The sequence below is a fragment of the Amblyraja radiata genome, chromosome 46 (genome assembly GCF_010909765.2).
Source record: "Amblyraja radiata isolate CabotCenter1 chromosome 46, sAmbRad1.1.pri, whole genome shotgun sequence".
NCBI lineage: Eukaryota > Metazoa > Chordata > Chondrichthyes > Rajiformes > Rajidae > Amblyraja > Amblyraja radiata.
Window position 1 is genome coordinate 7,842,006 of NC_046001.1, and position 19,245 is coordinate 7,861,250.

At 41.7% G+C, this 19,245-nt stretch overlaps 2 protein-coding genes across 2 annotated transcripts in view; one reads left to right on the forward strand and one right to left on the reverse strand.

Moving 5' to 3' along the window:
* The first annotated feature begins 139 nt into the window (after positions 1-139).
* Positions 140-17,401, forward strand: tspan31 (tetraspanin 31). Its single transcript, XM_033015809.1, has 6 exons — positions 140-296; positions 5,457-5,624; positions 8,246-8,326; positions 9,745-9,885; positions 13,579-13,683; positions 14,246-17,401. Exons 1-6 carry the CDS (start codon positions 234-236, stop codon positions 14,318-14,320), a joined length of 633 nt encoding a protein of 210 aa, XP_032871700.1. The 5' UTR covers positions 140-233; the 3' UTR covers positions 14,321-17,401.
* Positions 3,991-19,245, reverse strand: part of cdk4 (cyclin dependent kinase 4) — a 34,335-nt gene continuing 19,080 nt past the window's right edge. The window contains exon 9 of the transcript XR_004410541.1: positions 3,991-4,004. The gene's annotated coding sequence lies outside the window, so the exon portion shown is untranslated. The remainder of the gene's footprint in view (positions 4,005-19,245) is intronic.

Sequence of the window (19,245 nt, forward strand, 5' to 3'; positions counted from 1 at the left end):
AGAGGCGTCATACGTTCATTACCTAATCCGCAAAAGAGTGTCAACGAGAGGGCGGGACTCTGAGTTGACTGGCAGCGAACCGGACCAATGGGAATGTGTGTAGATGGAGTGCGTCCAGGAGCACCAATGAGCTGTGAGGGGCGGGGGCTGAGCCCGGTCGCCATTGTCATTGTAGTCGGAGCCGAGACAAAAACCGCGCTTTGTTGACTGAGGGGAAACTGAGGGCGGTGAGAATGGTTTGCGGCGGTTTTACCTGCTCGAAAAATGCGCTCATCGCTTTAAACGTGGTGTACATAGTAAGTGGGCTGAGGCCAAGGCCGCGTATGGAGGGGGAGGGTTAGTACTGGCGCGGCGCTTCTACCCGTTCGGGCCCGGCTCCCGGAGCATGCGCGGTACGCACCGTCCCCACCAGCTGACAGCACGAAGCCGGGACGCTTCTCCAAGTCCCACCGCCGTCCCCGCTCGCTCCGACTACTGGAGCCACCTCTGCACTCTTGGCAACGAGCGCCAACAGTTCGAATTACAAACTTGATTTGCTTTCTCCACACGTTACTGTTTGGTTTTAACCTTTGATGTTTTAGATCGTTTGTCTGGAATTTGGTTTCCAGTTCATCAGGGCACAACGTGAAGTCGGTGGTGCCCTTTGCTCGACAGTTTAAAGATCAAGGACTCGTGCAAAGTCGAGAGATAAAAAAGATAACACTTATGAAATCTGTGCTCATTCCATGCTTTCAGACACGAGAAAACAGGAGCAAGAGAAGGTCACAGACCACTCAATCCTGCCCCTCCATTCAATGTGGACATAGTTAATCCGAAGAAGGGTCTCGACCTGAAACGTTACCTGTCCATATTCTCCATGTGTGTCCTTTTGTGCAGTTAATCTATGTTGTCTTCAACTCTATGCCAGTTGGCCATAACCCTCATTTCCTTCATCTTTCAAATATGTATCTACCTCCATCTTAATAGTCTGCTCTCCACTACCGTTGGTTGCGGAGATTTCCTGAGGTCACCCAGAATAATGGTTCTGACCTTGGGCTGTGCTGAGTTAGCTCATTGAAACTAGGCCAAAGTACTTCCCAAAGTAAACACAAGTGTTGTTAAAACTAGTTTGACACCAAGCTGTTAGATAAGAACTAAAGCTGATCTATGAACCCTGGGTGCGGTTTCAAATTGATGTGTCATGCTTTTTGTCAGGGTGATAACAATTGATGTTGTTGGTGTTAATTTGTCTTCGTAAAAGTACTGTAAAGTTTTGTAAGGTGGTAAGCTTACAACTTTTAATGAACGAAAGTATTTTACTTTTCTGGAGATACAAACAAAAAGTATTGGTTTATTATTGTCATGTGTACTGAATATAGTGAAAAACTAATGGCTTACAGGTAATGATGATGGTTGTTGCAGCATTGTGATATCATCTGGCCCATGTTTCCCTTACCCGTACACATCGATTTCATCTTATTTGAATGGGTAGATCAAATGTTGCTTTAAAAAAAGAAAGATAATGTGCTGGAGTAACTCAGTGGGTCAGGCAGCATCTCTGGAAAACATATATAGGTGTCGAGATCCTTTTTTCAGTCAGAAAAGGGTCCCATCCTGAAATGCCACCTATCCATGTTCTCGAGAGATGCTGCCTGACCCACTGAGTTACTCTAGCACTTTATCTTTTTCTTGTCAACCAGCATCTGCAGCTCCTTGCTTCTACAAATGTTGCTTTAGTTCTTTTATACTGGTGGTGACAAGAGTTTTTCGATGCTGAGTTCTCGCTCGGCTTCTTGGTTGGACATTTGGATGAACTGGTCAGGATAAGACATTTTTTCCCCCCAAGCTATCAAAGGGAACTGCAGAGGTAGATAGATCGAGGGTAGTTTCCACCATTCTGAGAAACTAGGATAAGAGGATCTAGGAAATGTTAGGAAGTGCTTCTATCAGTGAAGAGTTGCAAAAATTCTGACCTGTTTTCTGAAAATGACAATTAATGCTCGAGCAGCTTTAGCTTTATAGCACTAGAAATAGATGGAGGAATATGGAGCTTAGATGGGTATGATTGCTCTTTGTGATTCACTGGTCGACTCTTCTCTTCCCACCACCCCTCTTGTTATGGCATGCAGCGATGCGACAATTGTCCTTTCCACCATCCAGGGACCCAAACTGTCTTTTCCAGCTGAAGCAGCAGTTTGCGTGTACTTCTTCCAATCTAAGGTACTGCTTTCAGTGTTCACGGTGTAGTTTCTGCATTGGAGAACCCAAACACGAATTGGGTGACTGCGATGTAGAACGCCTGCGTTCAGTCTGCAGGCGGTGATCCTGAGCTTGCCGTTCAGTTGACACCGAGCCTCCCTTTAGTTTTAGTTTAGTTTATTGTCACGTGTACCAAGGTACAGCGAGAAGCTTATTTTGTTTTGTGCTATCCAGTTAGCGGAAAAGCTATACATGATTACAATCAAGCCGTCCACAGTGTATAGATGCAGAATGAAGGGAATCCTGTAGCCTTTCAGTCCGCAGCTGGTGACCCTGAGATTCCTGTTGCCTGCCACTTTAATTCCTCATTTCTTTCTGATTTATCAATCTGTGGCCTTCTGGACTATTCTTGGTAACAATACCATGAAAGCATCCGTTTGTTTCTTTTTTTTAAAGGCACATCTACGGTTGCCTTTCCTACCCAATCTGACCTAGATGGACCCACCAATATGGTCAATTTTTCAAATAGACACAAAATGCTCACTGGGTCAGGCAGCATCTCAGGTGAAAGATGGACTGCAAATACTGGCATGTCATCAGTGTCCACGCACAATGACAAATAAAGTAGCATGAATTTCTCAGTGTACTTTATATCCCATTTTTCAATCACTTTGCTCTTTCCCTTTTGAGAAAAGCATGAGATTACACTGAGAAGATAATTAGAGATAAAGGAATGGTTGTGACTGAAAAGCTTGAAGGAAGCTTCTTGTTGGGCCAAATAATATATAGGATGCAATGATTTTGAACAAAGATTTGCACATTTATTTTTTATTTTGTTTTGAACCCATGGAGAATGCCTGTTGGCAGTTGTCATCTGGAGGAAAAGGCTGATCATATTGACTGCTCTCGGGCACATGTGTTACAAGGAAACCAGTTCAAGGATCTGTCTAGCAGAACAGAAAAAGGCTCACTCGTCTGTTTAGTTGCAAATCAGTTTTATTGGCAAGAGAGGACAAAAACAATACTTGTCTTGGTATGCGCGGATCCAGTTTTATAGCAGCACATCTCTCTCTGCCTCCGTCTGCGGCGCTGATCGCGACTCAGCCCGTCGGTGAACCCCGCTCGTACATAAACTTGAACTAACTTCTGGCTTACTGGCGCCTGCCTTAATACAGGTAATAAATCAGGCGTTTAAATAACTGCCGGTAAGTCCTGGTCAATAGCGCTGCTCCCAAATTCAAACTTTAACCAATGGCAGGGGACTGCATCCTAGCAGCCCCCCCGGCTCGGAACAAAGCGCTATCAGCCGCAGACTGCCGCATAAAGCAATACAAAGCGCTACAAACTTGGCGCGTAAAGGTAATGCACACAGCACTGCCGGTTTAGCGCGCAAAGGTTTAAATACTGTTGGCTTAACAAAGAGCTGTCGGCTGCAGCGTTATAGGTTTAAATATGGCGCTACTGGCTGCAGCGCTATGGCTCTTAATTCTTTCACCAGTTTCGCTGTCCCACACTGCTGAAGTTTTGTCTGTTGATGCCAAGGCGACGAGCGGCTTCAGCTTGTTGCAGGGATGCTTGGCCTGCACCAGTGCCATCTCATTTGCTATTTCTATCTACCAAACATTTTATATTCCATTCATCAAATCCTGCCGACTACGCCAATTGTTACAAGGGAACAGGTTCAAGGATCTGTCCAGTAGAACAGAAAAAGGCACACTCATCTGTTTAGTTGCAAATCAGATTTATTGGCAAGAGAAAGAGCAAAAAAAAAACTTGTCTCGGTATGCGCGGGATCCAGTTTTACAGCAGCACACCTCTGTCTCTCTCTGCCTCCGTCAGCGGCGCTAATCGTGACGCAGCCCCTCTCATACATAAACGTGAACTAAGTTTACTGGCGCCTGCCTTAATACAGGTAAGAAATCAGGTGTTGAAATAACCACCGGTAAGTCCTGGCCAATAGAGCTGCTCCCAAATTCAAACTATAACCAATAGTAGGGGACTGCATCCTAGCAGCCCCCCCCCCCCCCCCCCCCCCCCCCCCCCCCCACCTTTGGGAACAAAGCGCTATCAGCTGCAGACTGGCGTGTAAAGCAATACACAGCGCTACAGACTTTGCGCGTAAAGGTAATACAGCGCTGCTGGTTTGGTACGCAAAGGTTTAAACTGAGCACTGTTGGCTTAATGTGTGGGGATTTAAACAGAGATGTCGGCTGCAGCGTTATGGGCTCTAAATATAGAGCTACCGGCCACAGCGCTATGGGCTGTAAACAGCGCTATGGCCACAGCACCATGGGTCACAGACTGTTTTGGAAAATTCTCGTAAAGCAACATGCTAAAGCAACTTTATTTGGTTTGAATGTTGTTTATCAGCTAATGAGGCATTTCTCTTTGCATAATAATAGTGGGACGTGGTAATCTTTGAAGTTTGTATCTTAGCCACATTGCTGACAGCATATCTAGACCAAAGGGTAGTATTTTTGCTTTGATCCTGCAAAAGCAGTCTTTTTCATTGACATAATGCCTTTAAACTAAATGCCTAGAGGAGATAATTTTATGTAAAGGAGAGATGAACAGAGGTGACTGAAAAGCATGATCAAAGACTTGTGGTTCCATCGCACAAAAGGGCAAAATACACTTTTCATGATGTCGTGAAATTTTAATGTCCAGCTACATGTCAGCAGTAATATCCTGCTCTTGTTCTAACATGGTTACTCTTAAAATAATTTGGAACTCGTATTATCTGGGAACAAACCCAATTGTTCTGAAGAAGGGGCTCGACCCGAAATGTCACCCATTCCTTCTCTCCAGAGATGCTGCCTGCCTGCTGAGTTACTCCAGCATTTTGTGTCTATCTTCTTTTTATTTAATATTGCCACTTTTTGGTTTGCATGGTTGCATTTTCAGATGGAGTAAATAGTTTCATATTTCAAGATTCAGATTTTGAGTTAGTTGTATCTCAAATATTATTGAGTTATACTTTTTTTAATGCACCTCTTCCAGAAAGGTCTATGCAATCTCTGGTCTCCCTCTTTATAAAAACATTCCTTTGAAACTTGAGAAGAGTGCACAGTTAGGATGCTATCCATTGCATTTGTTTACCCACATATCCAGTGACTGTACTGCACATTATTAGTCCTGATCATTAATTGCTGGGGGAACTGGTAGATGCTGGGCATTTTCTTTTCCTTCAAGTGCAGGTATCCCAGTGTGATGTGGTTGGATCTGATTCTTGTTCCCAATTTTTTTTTCTCCTTTTTTTTTTCCCTTCTTGCTTGCAGTTGGTTGGACTGTTACTTATCGGAGTGGCGGGATGGGGGAAAAGTTATGGCATTGTTTCCAGCATAAATATCATTGGCGGAGTCATTGCTGTAGGAGTGTTCCTCCTACTCATTGCTGTTGTCGGACTTATCGGAGCAGTGAACCACCATCAAGTCATGCTGTTCTTTGTATCCTTTTAATGCGTTTCTGTAGTCTTAAAATTGAATTTTTAGTATGATTGTGTCTTGCCATTGTAATTTTAATTCCTGTTTCCCCCCCCTCCTCAAAATGAGTTTGTCTTTGGGTCTGAATTTACTTTTCTGCTCCTCTACACTAAATACATAGTAATATTAGTATTATATATTATTTTATTTGTCCCTTCTCTGTCGAAAATGGCCACTGAAAGTTTGCAACATGGTTATTGAAGACATTCAAATCTGCATGGAAATATCTGGCCTGAATTCACAGCCCTTTACTCAGAGTGGAGATTCAAGAACCAGAGGACATGGGTTTAAGGTGAGAGGGGAATGATTTAATAGGAACCTGAGGGTAGGTGGGTGTATGGAACGAGCTACCAAAGAAAGTACTATAACATTTAAAAAAACATTTGGTCAGTCACTTGGATAGGAAAGGTTTTGAGGGATTGGGCCAAAAGTGGGCAGGTAGGGCTAGCGTAGATGAGCTTTTTTGGTCAGCATGGGCAAGTTGGGCCGAAGGGCTGTATGACTATGTTCCGATCTCAGCAGGCTGGGTTGAAATTCATAAACACAAGTTTGAAAATGGGAACTCTACCCTAAATGTCACCTATCCATGTTCTCCAGAGCAATTTTGCTCAATTGTGAGCAATTTTGGGCATCATATCTGAGGAAGGATGTGCTGGCTCTGGAGAGGGTCCAGAGGAGGTTTACAAGAATGATCCCAGGAATGAGTGGGTTAACATATTATGAGCATTTGACGGCACTGGGCCTGTACTCGCTGGAATTTAGAAGAATGAGGGGGACCTCATTGAAATATACAGAATAGTGAAAGGCTTGGAAAGAGTGGATGTAGAGAGGATGTTTCCAATAATGGGAGAGTCTTGTACTAGCCTCAGAATTAAAGGACGTTCCTTTAGGAAGAAGATGAGGAGGATTTTTTTTTTAGTCAAGGGTGGTGAATCTGTGGATTTCTTTGCCACAGGAAGCTTTGGAGGCCAGGTCAGTGGATATTTTTAGAGCAGAGATAGATTCTTGTCTAGTATGAGTGTCTGGAGTTATGGGGAGAAGGCAGGAGAATGGGGTTAGAAATAGATTGGCCATGCTTGAATGGTGGAGTAGACTTGATGGGCCGAATAGCCTAATTCTGCTCCTATCACTTATGACCTTGTAAGATGCTGCCTGGCCCGTTGAGTTACTCCAGCACTTTGTTTTTGTAAACCAGCATCTGCACTTCCTTATATCATTGTGTGCTTCTTTTTGGGGGAAGCGATGATGTGGGGGAGGGTGAAGAAAATAATCCTTAAAATATATATCTGAAAGGAACTGCACAGAATCTTGCTTAAACCTTCCATCAAAGAAGCTGTCATTGTTTGAAATCGGACTGATTACTGTAATCCCTGTCGCAATATTGAGTGTAGCTTTTCTGAGTCATATCCCATGCCAGAAAATAAGAAGCTGCTGTTATGCTTAATCCCGTGCTGGAGATATTCTATCAATATTATAGTAATCAACTGCAACACAAGTACGTCTGTGACGTGCTGGTGCTTCAGTAATTGTTTGCAAGATGTGAGCTTTGCAGACCACACTAGCATTTTATTGCCTTTGAATGGAGTGACTTGCTGGGCCACGTCAGATTTACAGCAATGCACACTCTGCAGTCGTGTACAAGTGGCACTGGGTGAGATCTTTTCCTAATGGGCTTTTTCTTTAAGGCGTTTATAGTACTTTCAGGAGCCAGATTAAGTTTTATGACAATCCAAGTGTTCCTTGGGACTCTTATTTTCCCAATTCTTACCTATTTAAATTCCACACTGTCTTGCCTCTGATTTGTTTGTCCGACCCTATGGATTACTAATCCAGTAATTTAACAGCAGTGCCGTAGTGGCACAGTAGTCACTTGTGAACAGTTTGGCTCCTGTACCTGCTTTTTGTTGCCGATTTATTTAATTAACTGAATTTGTTCCCCATAATGGGACTTGAGCTTGATCATCTTTGGATTACTGTTCCCACAACGTAACCAATGTGCACTAGACCCTGTAGTGCAGTATATGGGTGAAATATTTCCCCTTGCAGACACGTACACGCCTGAAGAGTATTGGAGGTGTGTTAGTTACCCAATTAGAGATTTGGGCTGTAGCTCAATGTTTTAATATTTATTTAAATACAACTTTTGCTACAATATGTAGATCTAATTAATGGTTAAACTTCATGTATATTGATTAAGAAACCGGTTTATCTAAACAATGCATGATATTAAATTGCTGTGATATAACAGAAGGCTTTGAGAGCTCCGTGATGCACTGTGTATACTCGTATCATTTCACATTAAATTAGCTTCTGCTAGATTAAAGCAGTAATGGGAAATCTTGGGGAGTTTAATGTATTTCCAGTGACATTTGGGTTCAAGTATATTGAAAGATTTGTCCTCATTTAACCAGTACCCTTTCTTGTCTTAAAACACTTGTAGTGAACACTGGTAAAAATTGACTTTATTAAATGTCAGAAATAGCCTTCGCGACTGGCTTTGTATGTACAGCGTTTGAGCTGATCTTTGAGCATTTATTTTCATTCATTATTCCTCCTATGCATCCTTAACTTTGTTTTCACTTCAGTACATGGTGATTTTATTCCTGGTCTTTGTGATTCAGTTTGGAGTTTCTTGTTCCTGTCTGGCACTCAACCGAAGTCAGCAGGTAAGTTTCACGCTAAGATATATTAAGTGTAGTGCTTGCCTTTTTGAAGCCTGATTGCACAGCAGCTTCACAAATGATGCATATGATTTTTTTCAAACTCAGCAGGCAACATGCCTGACCTGCTGCTTGTTTTTATTTAGTGATTTATTGTTTTAAAGTATTCTGATGATTTCTTGCCTTTCATTACAGCTAGACGGGTCTATGCTCTGGACTGTTCAAGAATATATATTATACAGAGCATAATTTTCTTTTTCTTTTTTGAAGTTCTCATAGAAATTGAGTTCGGCTCTTATCCTTGTCAAATACCTGACCCACTGAGTTTCTCATCATGTTCTGTTTTGATTATTTAAGACTTTTATTGTTCTGGTCCTGGTGCATGTGACAATTAAACACTCTTGAGAATCCTTTTCATGTTCCAAAAACCAGAACCATACCTCTGTCCTGGCTGACAACTGCTTTCATAGCAGATGAATGCATTTTTAAAATAAGATGTAAACAGAACAAGCTCAATCAAACTGAGAGGACAACAAATGCCTCCATTTGCACCAGTACACTGTCTTGCACACAATCTGGTGGAGTTTTACTGATTTGCTGCCTCGGCCCCGTACATTTTTTTGCAAACTGGCTTATTCCAAATAAGTCTCTCAAATTGTTACTTTGGCTTAGATGTTTGGAACATTTTTGCATATTCCAGATATTTAAGGAAGTGATGATTGATGCCACGAGATTACATTGGGGATGATCAGCCATGATCACATTGAATGGTGGCGCTGGCTCAAAGGGCCTACTCCTACACCTATTGTCTATTAGTGGCCTGTTTCTAAATTACTCGAATCAGCAAACCCTGGTGTTTTGCTGGTCATTTCTTTGGCTCAGTCTTTTAACTTTCTCTAGCATGCCCCAGCCACCAAATATTCTTTCTCTTTTTCAAATTAAAATTATTCATTTATTGAATTGAATGACACTGATTCCATTGCTGACCATCGATCACCCATTCATGCTAAGATCAACATTATCCCTTTTTATCATCCGTTCCATAAAGACTGGGGATACTTTACAAGAGGCTAATTAACCTCCAAACCTGCACGTCTTTGGGATGTGGGTGGAAACCCACACGGTCACAGAGAGAACGTGCAAACTCCACACGGACTGAGCCCGAGATCAGGATCGAACCTGAGTCTCTGGCACTGAGGCTCTATCAGCTGCACCACCGTGTAATCTAATGTGGGTCAGGGAGGGAAATGTGGTCAACACAGTGGGCTTGCGAAGGACGATTTTGTACATGACTGGTTTCATTTCAACCACATTGTACCCCGCCTACTGGGAATGCTGCCTACTCTAGACGTGCGGTGATACACTTCGGTAATGGCTGTGTCTGGGAGTTGGTGTGCACTGAAACTTTTTTTTTTTTTACGTAGGAACACTTACTAAAATTGACCTGGAACAGAATGTCCAATACAACCAGGCAAGATCTAGAACATCAACTGAACTGCTGTGGATTTATGAATGATACAGAAAATAGTGCTATTTATGGCTCTGATTATCACATGTGTACAGCAGTGAGTATTTTTTTACATTGGATTATTGAATTTATTTATAAATGCTTGAAAGGACAGACCAAGCATGCATTAAGATCATGTGATAAGAGCAGAATTGGGCCATTCTCTCCAAGTCTACTTCGCCATTCAATCATGGCTGATCAATCTCACCCGCTTAACCCCATTCTCCTGCCTTCTCACCATAACCTCTGATACCTGTACTAATGAAGAATCTATCTTTGCCTTAAATATATCCACTGACTTGGCCTCCACAGCCTTCTGTGGCAATGAATTCCACAGATTCACCACCCTCTGACTAAATAAATTCCTCCTCAACTCCTTCCTAAAAGAATGCCCTTTAATTCTGAGGCTATGACCTAGACTCTCCCACTAGTGGAAACATCCTCTCCACAAGCTTTTCACTATTCAGTACATTTCAATGATGTTCCCCCCACCCCCCCCTCATTCTTCTAAACTCCAGCGAGTACAGCCTCAATGCTGTCAAATGCTCATCATATGTTAACCTACTCATTCCTAAGATAATTCTTGTAAACCTCCTCTGGACCCTCTCCAGAGCCAGCACATCATTCCTCACTTATGTGCCCAAAACTGCTCACAATACTCCAAATGCGGCCTGACCAGCACCTTGTAGAGCCTCAGCATTACATCCCTGTTTTTGTATACAAGCCCCCTCGAAATAAATGCCAGCGTTTGCTTTCTTTACTACCAATTCGACTTGCAGATTAACGTTTTGGGAATCCTGCACCAGCACTTCCAAGTCCCTTTGCACCTCCGATTTCTGGATTCTTTCCCCATTTAGGAAAAAAATCTATGCCTTTATTCCTACGACCAAAATGCATGACTCCACACTTTGCTACACTATATTCCATCTGCTGCTTCTCTGCCCACTCTCCCAAACTCTCCAAACCCTTCTGCAAAGTCCCTGCTTTCTCTACACCACCTAATTACTGGGTAACATGGTTTACATTTAACCCTTCAAAGATCAAGAAAATGTATTCCTATGGCAACCCTGTCCCATGTCCTTTGTGGTCTGAACGATCACATTTTGCACTAGTGCTTATTTGGAATGGAATGCCTGTACTTTTGGGTCCCCCTAAAAGGGGCTTGGATGTATTGTGCAACTGCAAGTCTTTTTACAAGGAGAAAATGAGGGGCTGAAAGTTTCCCAAATCTCTTTGCCTCAAACCAGAGTTAAAACAAGTCAAGAAATGACAATGCTGGAATAACTCATGGGGTCAGGCAGCATCTCCTGAGAACATGGATAGGTGATGTTTCAGGACACTCGGTCTGAAGAAGAGTCCTGATTGGAAACGTCACTTACCCATGTTCTCCAGCGATGCTACCTGACCTGCTGAGATACTCCATCACTTAGTCTTTTTGTAAACCAGGATCTGCAGTTCCTTGTTTCTACATTAAAACAAGTAATTTTATGTAAACTCTCCCTCCCTGTTCAACAAAACCAAAGTATATTTGTGGCATTGGGGTAGAGTTCGAATGGAATCGGTTTGAGCTGTTTAACATGTTTGGAAAATAGTAAACTTCGTAAAGAAGCTTCCTTGTTAAAAATACAAACTGCTGTAGGAACTCAACGAGTCAGGCAGCACCTGGGAAGAGAATAGACGGGTGACGTTGCAGGTCGGATGTCCTGATCTGAAGTCACCTATCCATTCTTCAAATGCTGCCTGACCCACTGACTTCCTCCAACACTTTGTGTTTGTTTTATTCAACCTTCCAGCAGTTTCTTGTCTCTGTGTTGCCTTGTTGAGTGTGCTTGTGTAATTCATCTGGAAAGTGTTCATAGAAACATAGAAATTAGGTGCAGGAGTAGGCCATTCGGCCCTTCGAGCCTGCACCGCCATTCAATATGATCATGGCTGATCATCCAACTCAGTATCCCGTACCTGCCTTCTCTCCATACCCTCTGATCCCCTTAGCCACAAGGGCCACATCTAACTCCCTCTTAAATATAGCCAATGAACTGGCCTCAACTACCCTCTGTGGCAGAGAGTTCGAGATTCACCACTCTCTGTGTGAAAAAAGTTTTTCTCATCTCGGTTTTAAAGGATTTCCCCCTTATCCTTAAGCTGTGACCCCTTGTCCTGGACTTCCCCAACATCGGGAACAATCTTCCTGCATCTAGCCTGTCCAACCCCTTAAGAATTTTGTAAGTTTCTATAAGATCCCCTCTCAATCTCCTAAATTCTAGAGAGTATAAACCAAGTCTATCCAGTCTTTCTTCATAAGACAGTCCTGACATCCCAGGAATAAGTCTGGTGAACCTTCTCTGCACTCCCTCTATGGCAATAATGTCCTTCCCCAGATTTGGAGACCAAAACTGTACGCAATACTCCAGGTGTGGTCTCACCAAGACCCTGTACAACTGCAGTAGAACCTCCCTGCTCCTATACTCAAATCCTTTTGCTATGAAAGCTAACATACCATTCGCTTTCTTCACTGCCTGCTGCACTTGCATGCCTACTCTCAATGACTGGTGTACCATGACACCCAGGTCTCACTGCATCTCCCCTTTTCCTAATCGGCCACCATTTAGATAAGTCTGCTTTCCTGTTTTTGCCACCAAAATGGATAACCTCACATTTATCCACATTATACTGCATCTGCCAAACATTTGCCCACTCACCCAGCCTATCCAAGTCACCTTGCAGTCTCCTAGCAGCCTCCTCACAGCTAACACTGCCCCCCAGCTTAGTGTCATCCGCAAATTTGGAGATATTGCCTTCAATTCCCTCATCCAGATCATTAATATATATTGTAAATAACTGGGGTCCCAGCACTGAGCCTTGCGGTGCCCCACTAGTCACTGCCCGCCATTGTGAAAAGGACCCGTTTACTCCTACTCTTTGCTTCCTGTTTGCCAGCCAGTTCTCTATCCACATCAATACTGAACCCCCAATGCCGTGTGCTTTAGGTTTGTATACTAATCTCTTATGTGGGACCTTGTCGAAAGCCTTCTGGAAGTCCAGATACACCACATCCACTGGTTCTCCCCTATCCATGCTACTAGTTACATCCTCGAAAAATTCTATAAGATTCGTCAGACATGATTTACCTTTCGTAAATCCATGCTGACTTTGTCCAATGATTTCACCACTTTCCAAATGTGCTGCTATCCCATCTTTAATAACTGACTCTAGCAGTTTCCCCACTACCGATGTTAGACTAACTGGTCTGTAATTCCCCGTTTTCTCTCTCCCTCACTTCCTAAAAAGTGGGGTTACGTTTGCTACCCGCCAATCCTCAGGAACTACTCCAGAATCTAAAGAGTTTTGAAAGATTATGGAAAGATTATGAAAGATGCATCCACTATTTCTGGAGCTACTTCCTTAAGTACTCTGGGATGCAGCCTATCTGGCCCTGGGGATTTATCGGCCTTTAATCCATTCAATTTACCCAGCACCACTTCCTAACTAACCTGGATTTCACTCAATTCCTCCAACTCCTTTGACCCGCGGTCCCCTGCTATTTCCGGCAGATTATTTATGTCTTCCTTAGTGAAGACGGAACCAAAGTAGTTATTCAATTGGTCCGCCATATCCTTGTTCCCCATGATCAACTCACCTGTTTCTGACTGCAAGGGACCTACATTTGTTTTAACTAATCTCTTTCTTTTCACATATCTATAAAAACTTTCAAGTTTTAAATATCCACATCTGTACTTTTCCCTTGTGACAGTCCTGCAAAAATAATTGCGAAACGTGTGGCGATGTCATGCTGACACATGCCGGAGAGGCTTTGAGGATCCTTGGAGGCGTGGGTCTTTTCTTCAGCTTCACTGAGGTGAGATTTGTGGTCTTCTGATGTTGCATTCACCTCTTCCAAAGCAGTTTGTGGAGGTGCAATTTAATAGGGATTTCTCCTCAGCCACTAAATCATTGTTGTCCTTTTATCCCAGTATTAAATTCCAAAACTTGCAAATAACACTGAGCTACCAAAAATCCTGCTTTATATGATTGGCTTCTTCCTTTTGGATATATCTGAAATTTAAAACTGGACCCTGAGAATCTCTTTGACATTATGTGCACCCTGTACAAAATACATTGGTCACTTGCCTAGACCACACCCTCAATCTGAGAACTCTTATCAGCAGGGAGGCAGTTCTGACGTATGGAAATGCTACTTTTTTCTGACCCTTTTTTTAAATTCATGTGGTTATTTATGGATGGTGCTAATGTGACCATGTTTTGTATGATTGTTCTGGGATATCCATGTTAACTCTGCCATTATCTTTTTTTTGTGCTCAGGAGTTTCATTTCTGTTTGAGGGGTAAAAAATGACTTGTCAGGGAAAGAATATAATGTTGACGATAACACGTGCTTAAAGTTTTCTCCTCTTCCATCAGATCCTCGGAGTTTGGCTTGCAATGCGATTTAGGAACCAGAAAGACCCCCGAGCAAATCCTAGTGCCTTTTTGTAGGATCCTCCTCCATTCTCATGACAGTTATCTGCTCGACAAAGTTATCTTTCCCAGGGGTTATTTTCATCAAAACCCAATCGATTTTAAAAGCAGAATAATCTTCACCAATGCATGATGGGATGGAGCAAAATGGCCAAACTGCATGGAATTTCTTGGTGCTGTGGCTGATTAGACTCTGAAATCTGAACCAAAGCTTCCTTCCTTGACGTGAAGTTCTTGCTGCTTGCATTACGTGCTCTGCTAGCGTGTAAGACCAGGACTTGAGAAAATGTGCAGTGTTGAGATAATTTTAGAAATTAATACGGCGCTTCTGTTTCGTTATTATGCAGTTATAAGTGCCAGACATTATTGCATAATTACAGCAACTATTAATGTTTAGCTAGTATTTTGTTAAGAGGACAAATAATTGAAGGGGGGGGGGGGACTGGGAGGAGGCAATAATTTAATCTCTCCTAACTTTTAATTGAATGAAAAGTGTTTTTATTTTGTTGAACTTTTACCAGCAATACATCAGAGTTTAAATTTGATGGTAACTAAATTTTTAATTTCCCAGCAAGACTGGCCATATTGATTTCACACAATTATTCCTTTGATTAATCTTTGGTCAAAGCATGAGCTGATTCTATCCTCTGGCTGATGTCTAACTAAATATGTATGACAAATTCTGGTGGTTGATTTGTGGCGTGGCAGCTGCAACAGAGGAGGAAATGTGAAAAATGTGAATACCCGACTTAAGTTTTTGTTTTCCAAGTCCTGGTTTAACTTTTTGTCATAATGTTCATGTCAATTACCCATGTTTAATGTATAGCTAGGCATACAATACTACTGATTTTTTTTCTCTCTCAATTTTTATAATTGAGGGAGCATTCAAATGATGTTTGGAGCTACATTTGATTTTTGTCAGGGTATCTTAAGATCTCTCAAAAGTTGAGGGCATACCGCTTCCTGTTGTGTTAGGTATTTTCCATAGAACTGGTAAAAGCCTTGTCTTGCAGCGGCATTAAGTATTTGATGCTGTAAGTAATATTTCTGCAGCAAAAATATTAGGTGTTTGGTGTATGTTTGTAAGCAATTTCAGAAAACCTTTTGTTATCAGGTTGAATGTTATGAGAAGTGTCTTGTCGAGCTAGGAGCAAAGTGAAGTATATCAGTATTTTAGGGGTAGGATAATTTAAGCTAATCTAATAAAATCCTGGTTTGGGGATGTATATGTTAGCTTCAACTTGTTGTAATGTCACTAGTCAAAGCATAGTAACCAGATGTGATTCGAGAAGTACAAGTACCAGTGTGATCCTCTTCTACAAACAAGAGAAATTTTACTTATTTTTAAACCAAGATCTTCTGTCATATTGTTCATCTTTTCAGTTTTTTTCACTAACAGGGGCAGGATGCAAGACTTGTTTGGAGTGAAGTGTTCAGATGTTATATACTGTAGTTCACTGGCTCTTGCACAAATGACCATGATCTTTTGAAGTTTACGAAGGTAGTGACAGCCCAGGGAGTAGCCCTTCAAAGGGAGTTAAATCACAAAGTAAATGATCTTTAGCTACGTGCACATGTTTTGCATGCAAACTGACCTATATTTGGTGAGGATTGTTGGGACTGAAGAGGCAGTGATTTGGCCTATTTCATCTTGTACCTGAAGTGTTTATAGCATTAGTGAAAGCAGCTATATTGAGAAACTGATCCTGACCCTGGTTTGATGTACTAAGTGCAGTTTGATCTAGTGTACATTTATCACATGTGTAGCAAACCTATGATTTCTTACCAAGTTCTTAAATTTTTCATTTAATTGAGTGAAGGAAAATAAAACCCCAGCCTGTTCTGTATCCAAGTCCTATGTATCAATGTTGCTGGGCTACATCTTGTTAGAATATCTGAATTTGGCCTTTTAAACAAAAGCTAGAAATAAATAGGCAGCATCAATGATAGTAACAATTAACCTATTGGATTAAAATGGTTTTGAATAATTTAAGGTCCCTGAAGTAAAGGAAACATTTTAACATTCTAGCTTAAAGTACTGTTGTGCAAAATATTACATGCAGCAGCTCACCTGGGAATGGGTTGTAATCTCAATCTTAGTCTGGCAATAATTTTCAATCCTTCAAAGTTATGAACAAATTTCCTGCAGTGTTCCACCAATAACATACATTACATTATTTAAGTTTGTAACCTTAAAAAAAATTAACGTTCATTGTACATTTCAGTTAATTTTATGTAATTATGAGTGTTGATACTTTTGGCCTTTGATGGGAATATTAGCTTGATTGGAATCTTAAACAATACACCAGGAAAGTGTATTTTAGGTTTAGAGATATTTGCAATTCTATTAAGTTTTGGGTTCCCCCCCCCCCCCCCCCCCCCCCCCCCATATGCACTTTACAAGAAAAATGCAAAAGGGACAAATCAGTTGTGTACTGGTACTGTACTTAAATCAAGATCTGGCATGGGCCAGTAGCACTAGATAGAATCCAGTACAACATTGAGATGGGTGGAGCATCAATTATACCAGCAATGAGTTGCCTCTGGATTATTGTATTAGTGGATTTGAAGAATTATTGCCTCTTCTCTCCAAGGTGTAAAAAAGCAGTCTTTTTGACATAAGAGATCAAGGTTGTCCATATATGCAGAGGTTGCATACGAGTCAGTTGACATGTATTCCAGACAAGGTGGTGGGTGAGGTCCTGTCTGTGGCCTCCATTTTGAACAAGCCCGATAATAGATTAAGTGAGAAACTTGAACTAAAGTTGTGAACATGTGAACCCAATGGGGGTCCATCATGGTTTCTGGCCTTCCTGAGCACCTGGAAATAGGGGCAGGAATGATCTTGTTCTGTGCACAGAGGACAGTTGTTCGGGACTCATTTTCTGCAGCCTGAAGATTTTCTGATGGTAGGGGCAGCCATTATCTGAATCTGCCTAAATGCTCAGGATTATTTCTGCTCTGAAAAGTCCGGCTGGACATTGTGTAGACATGAGCTGGATTTCAAGTATTCAGAACACAAACTGCATTCAAATGTTTTGTGCAAAATGAAGTGCAAACAAACTTTCTGTAATAAATGCTTTACTAATTCACAAACACTTTATAGCATTAGGCAGTGAAACATTTTTGGGATGTGGGTGGCAACTGAGCCTGGGTTTTGGGAGGTAGGGCTTGGGGTCTTGCAATACTGATTCAGATTTCCACCATTCCCTGCCTTCAGTCAGCAGTGTAACCCTGGGAGGCGAGGAAGAAAGTTTCAATAGTTCCTTGAGCAGAAATTAAGGGACACAAAATTATCCATTGAGATTTGGGAGGCATCTTGTGACATAGGATATTTGGCCCATTCATCCATGCCAGCTTTGAGCAATCATATTTTTGTTTTCTCACATTTCCAACAACTCAACTGTGATTCTTCTACCAACCACCTACACTAGGGATAATTGACGGTAACCACTAACACCACCCAGCATGTCTGGGAGGAAACTGGAGCACCCAGGCAAACCTATGTCACAGGTACAACTCCACCTATGCCACCACAGGTCAGGCCACAACCAGGATCGTGGAGCTTGAGGCAGCAGTCCTCTGCTTCTGCCCCCCATGACTCAGAAAAACCAATGTACGGCGAGTGCTGGAAGTCTACAACCTCCTTTGCAAATAGCAAGTGCTCCCAGGTGAAATTAAAAGTATCAAGGGATATTGGAAAACATTGAGAAACAATACAGGCCCAGGAGCATCTGTTGTCCTTTGTTCTAATACATTCTTGTAAGTGTAAATAACAAACTTTAAATGCCATTAAAACTGGTTATGATCACGTGTTCACTATAAAATGGCTGCCCTCCAATGGTGGGCACAAGTGTTGGATTTCAGAGCCACCGTGCACTTTGTTTGGGCCAGACAACGTTGACCCTGCTTCAAATGCAGCAGGTATCAAAACATAAGGCAATGAGCAAAAAAAATGGAAGAGTCACTGAAAAAGTTTTATCTCAATTCCAAAACAGATGCCATGTTGGTAATTTGCATTTAAATCAGAAGATGACTCGGAACAGCTTGATGACCACACTTTCTCTGCAACAGCCAAATGTCAGTAATCATATTCTGATGCCTCTTAATCTTTGAGAATATTCTAGCAGCCATGATCAAGATAGCATCCCTCAAGGTCAAATAAAGGGTTGAATCTCCAATGCTCTCTCACACACTGATGGGTATAAAGAAACATACAATTGCCTAGCTTTGGCTATGAGGGGTGTAAGCACCATGGGACATTGTTTCTTTTGCCACATTTTAACAATAAATCTCATAATTATGGAGAAGGATTGGGGCTGGAATGTCTTTTGTTGAGGTTAGGGAGAAGATTTGAAAACCAAAGTTTCAGGTCAACCCTGACACCACTGTAGTCTCGAGGAGAACTTGAATTGATGGAGTTAGGTGGTTCAAATCAGCAATCCCCCCAAAACATAGCAAGCAGGGCTGTCACAAATACAATTCCGTTTCTATACATTACTTTTGTCATTAAAACATATTCATATGCACATAAAAATGTCCAGGTTACTCTGTCATTTAATTAAACAATCATGATTTCATTGTGAAGATAGACACAAAGTGTTGGAGTTTTTGAGGTGCTGCTTGACCTGTTGAGTTACTCCAGCACATTGTGTCTATCTTTGGTATAAACCAGCATCTGCAGTTCATTCCTACACAACTTAATAGTTACTCAGCATCTGAAATAATCTGGTCCTTTAAACTCAGCACAGATAACAATTCCATGCTGTAAAAGTCTTGGCTCCCCTGGAAGAGTTTTTTTTGGAAACAAAAACTAATAGATATAACCAAATGCAGACTATTGAGCATTAACGCTCAAGATAACATAACAAATATGTCTTAACGTTTAAAATATTAATTATTGATGCCTTTTGGCTTTGGGTCAGGATTGGCTGGTTTGTGAT

What these genes read in the sequence shown, in the direction of transcription:
- tspan31 (XM_033015809.1), top strand. Translation starts at nt 234, where the DNA reads ATGGTTTGCGGCGGTTTTACCTGCTCGAAAAATGCGCTCATCGCTTTA. An exon ending in CACTCAACCGAAGTCAGCAG is followed by an intron (nt 8,327 to 9,744) that starts GTAAGTTTCACG and finishes TTTTTTACGTAG; the next exon opens with GAACACTTACTAAAATTGAC. An exon ending in TTTTCTTCAGCTTCACTGAG is followed by an intron (nt 13,684 to 14,245) that starts GTGAGATTTGTG and finishes CTCTTCCATCAG; the next exon opens with ATCCTCGGAGTTTGGCTTGC.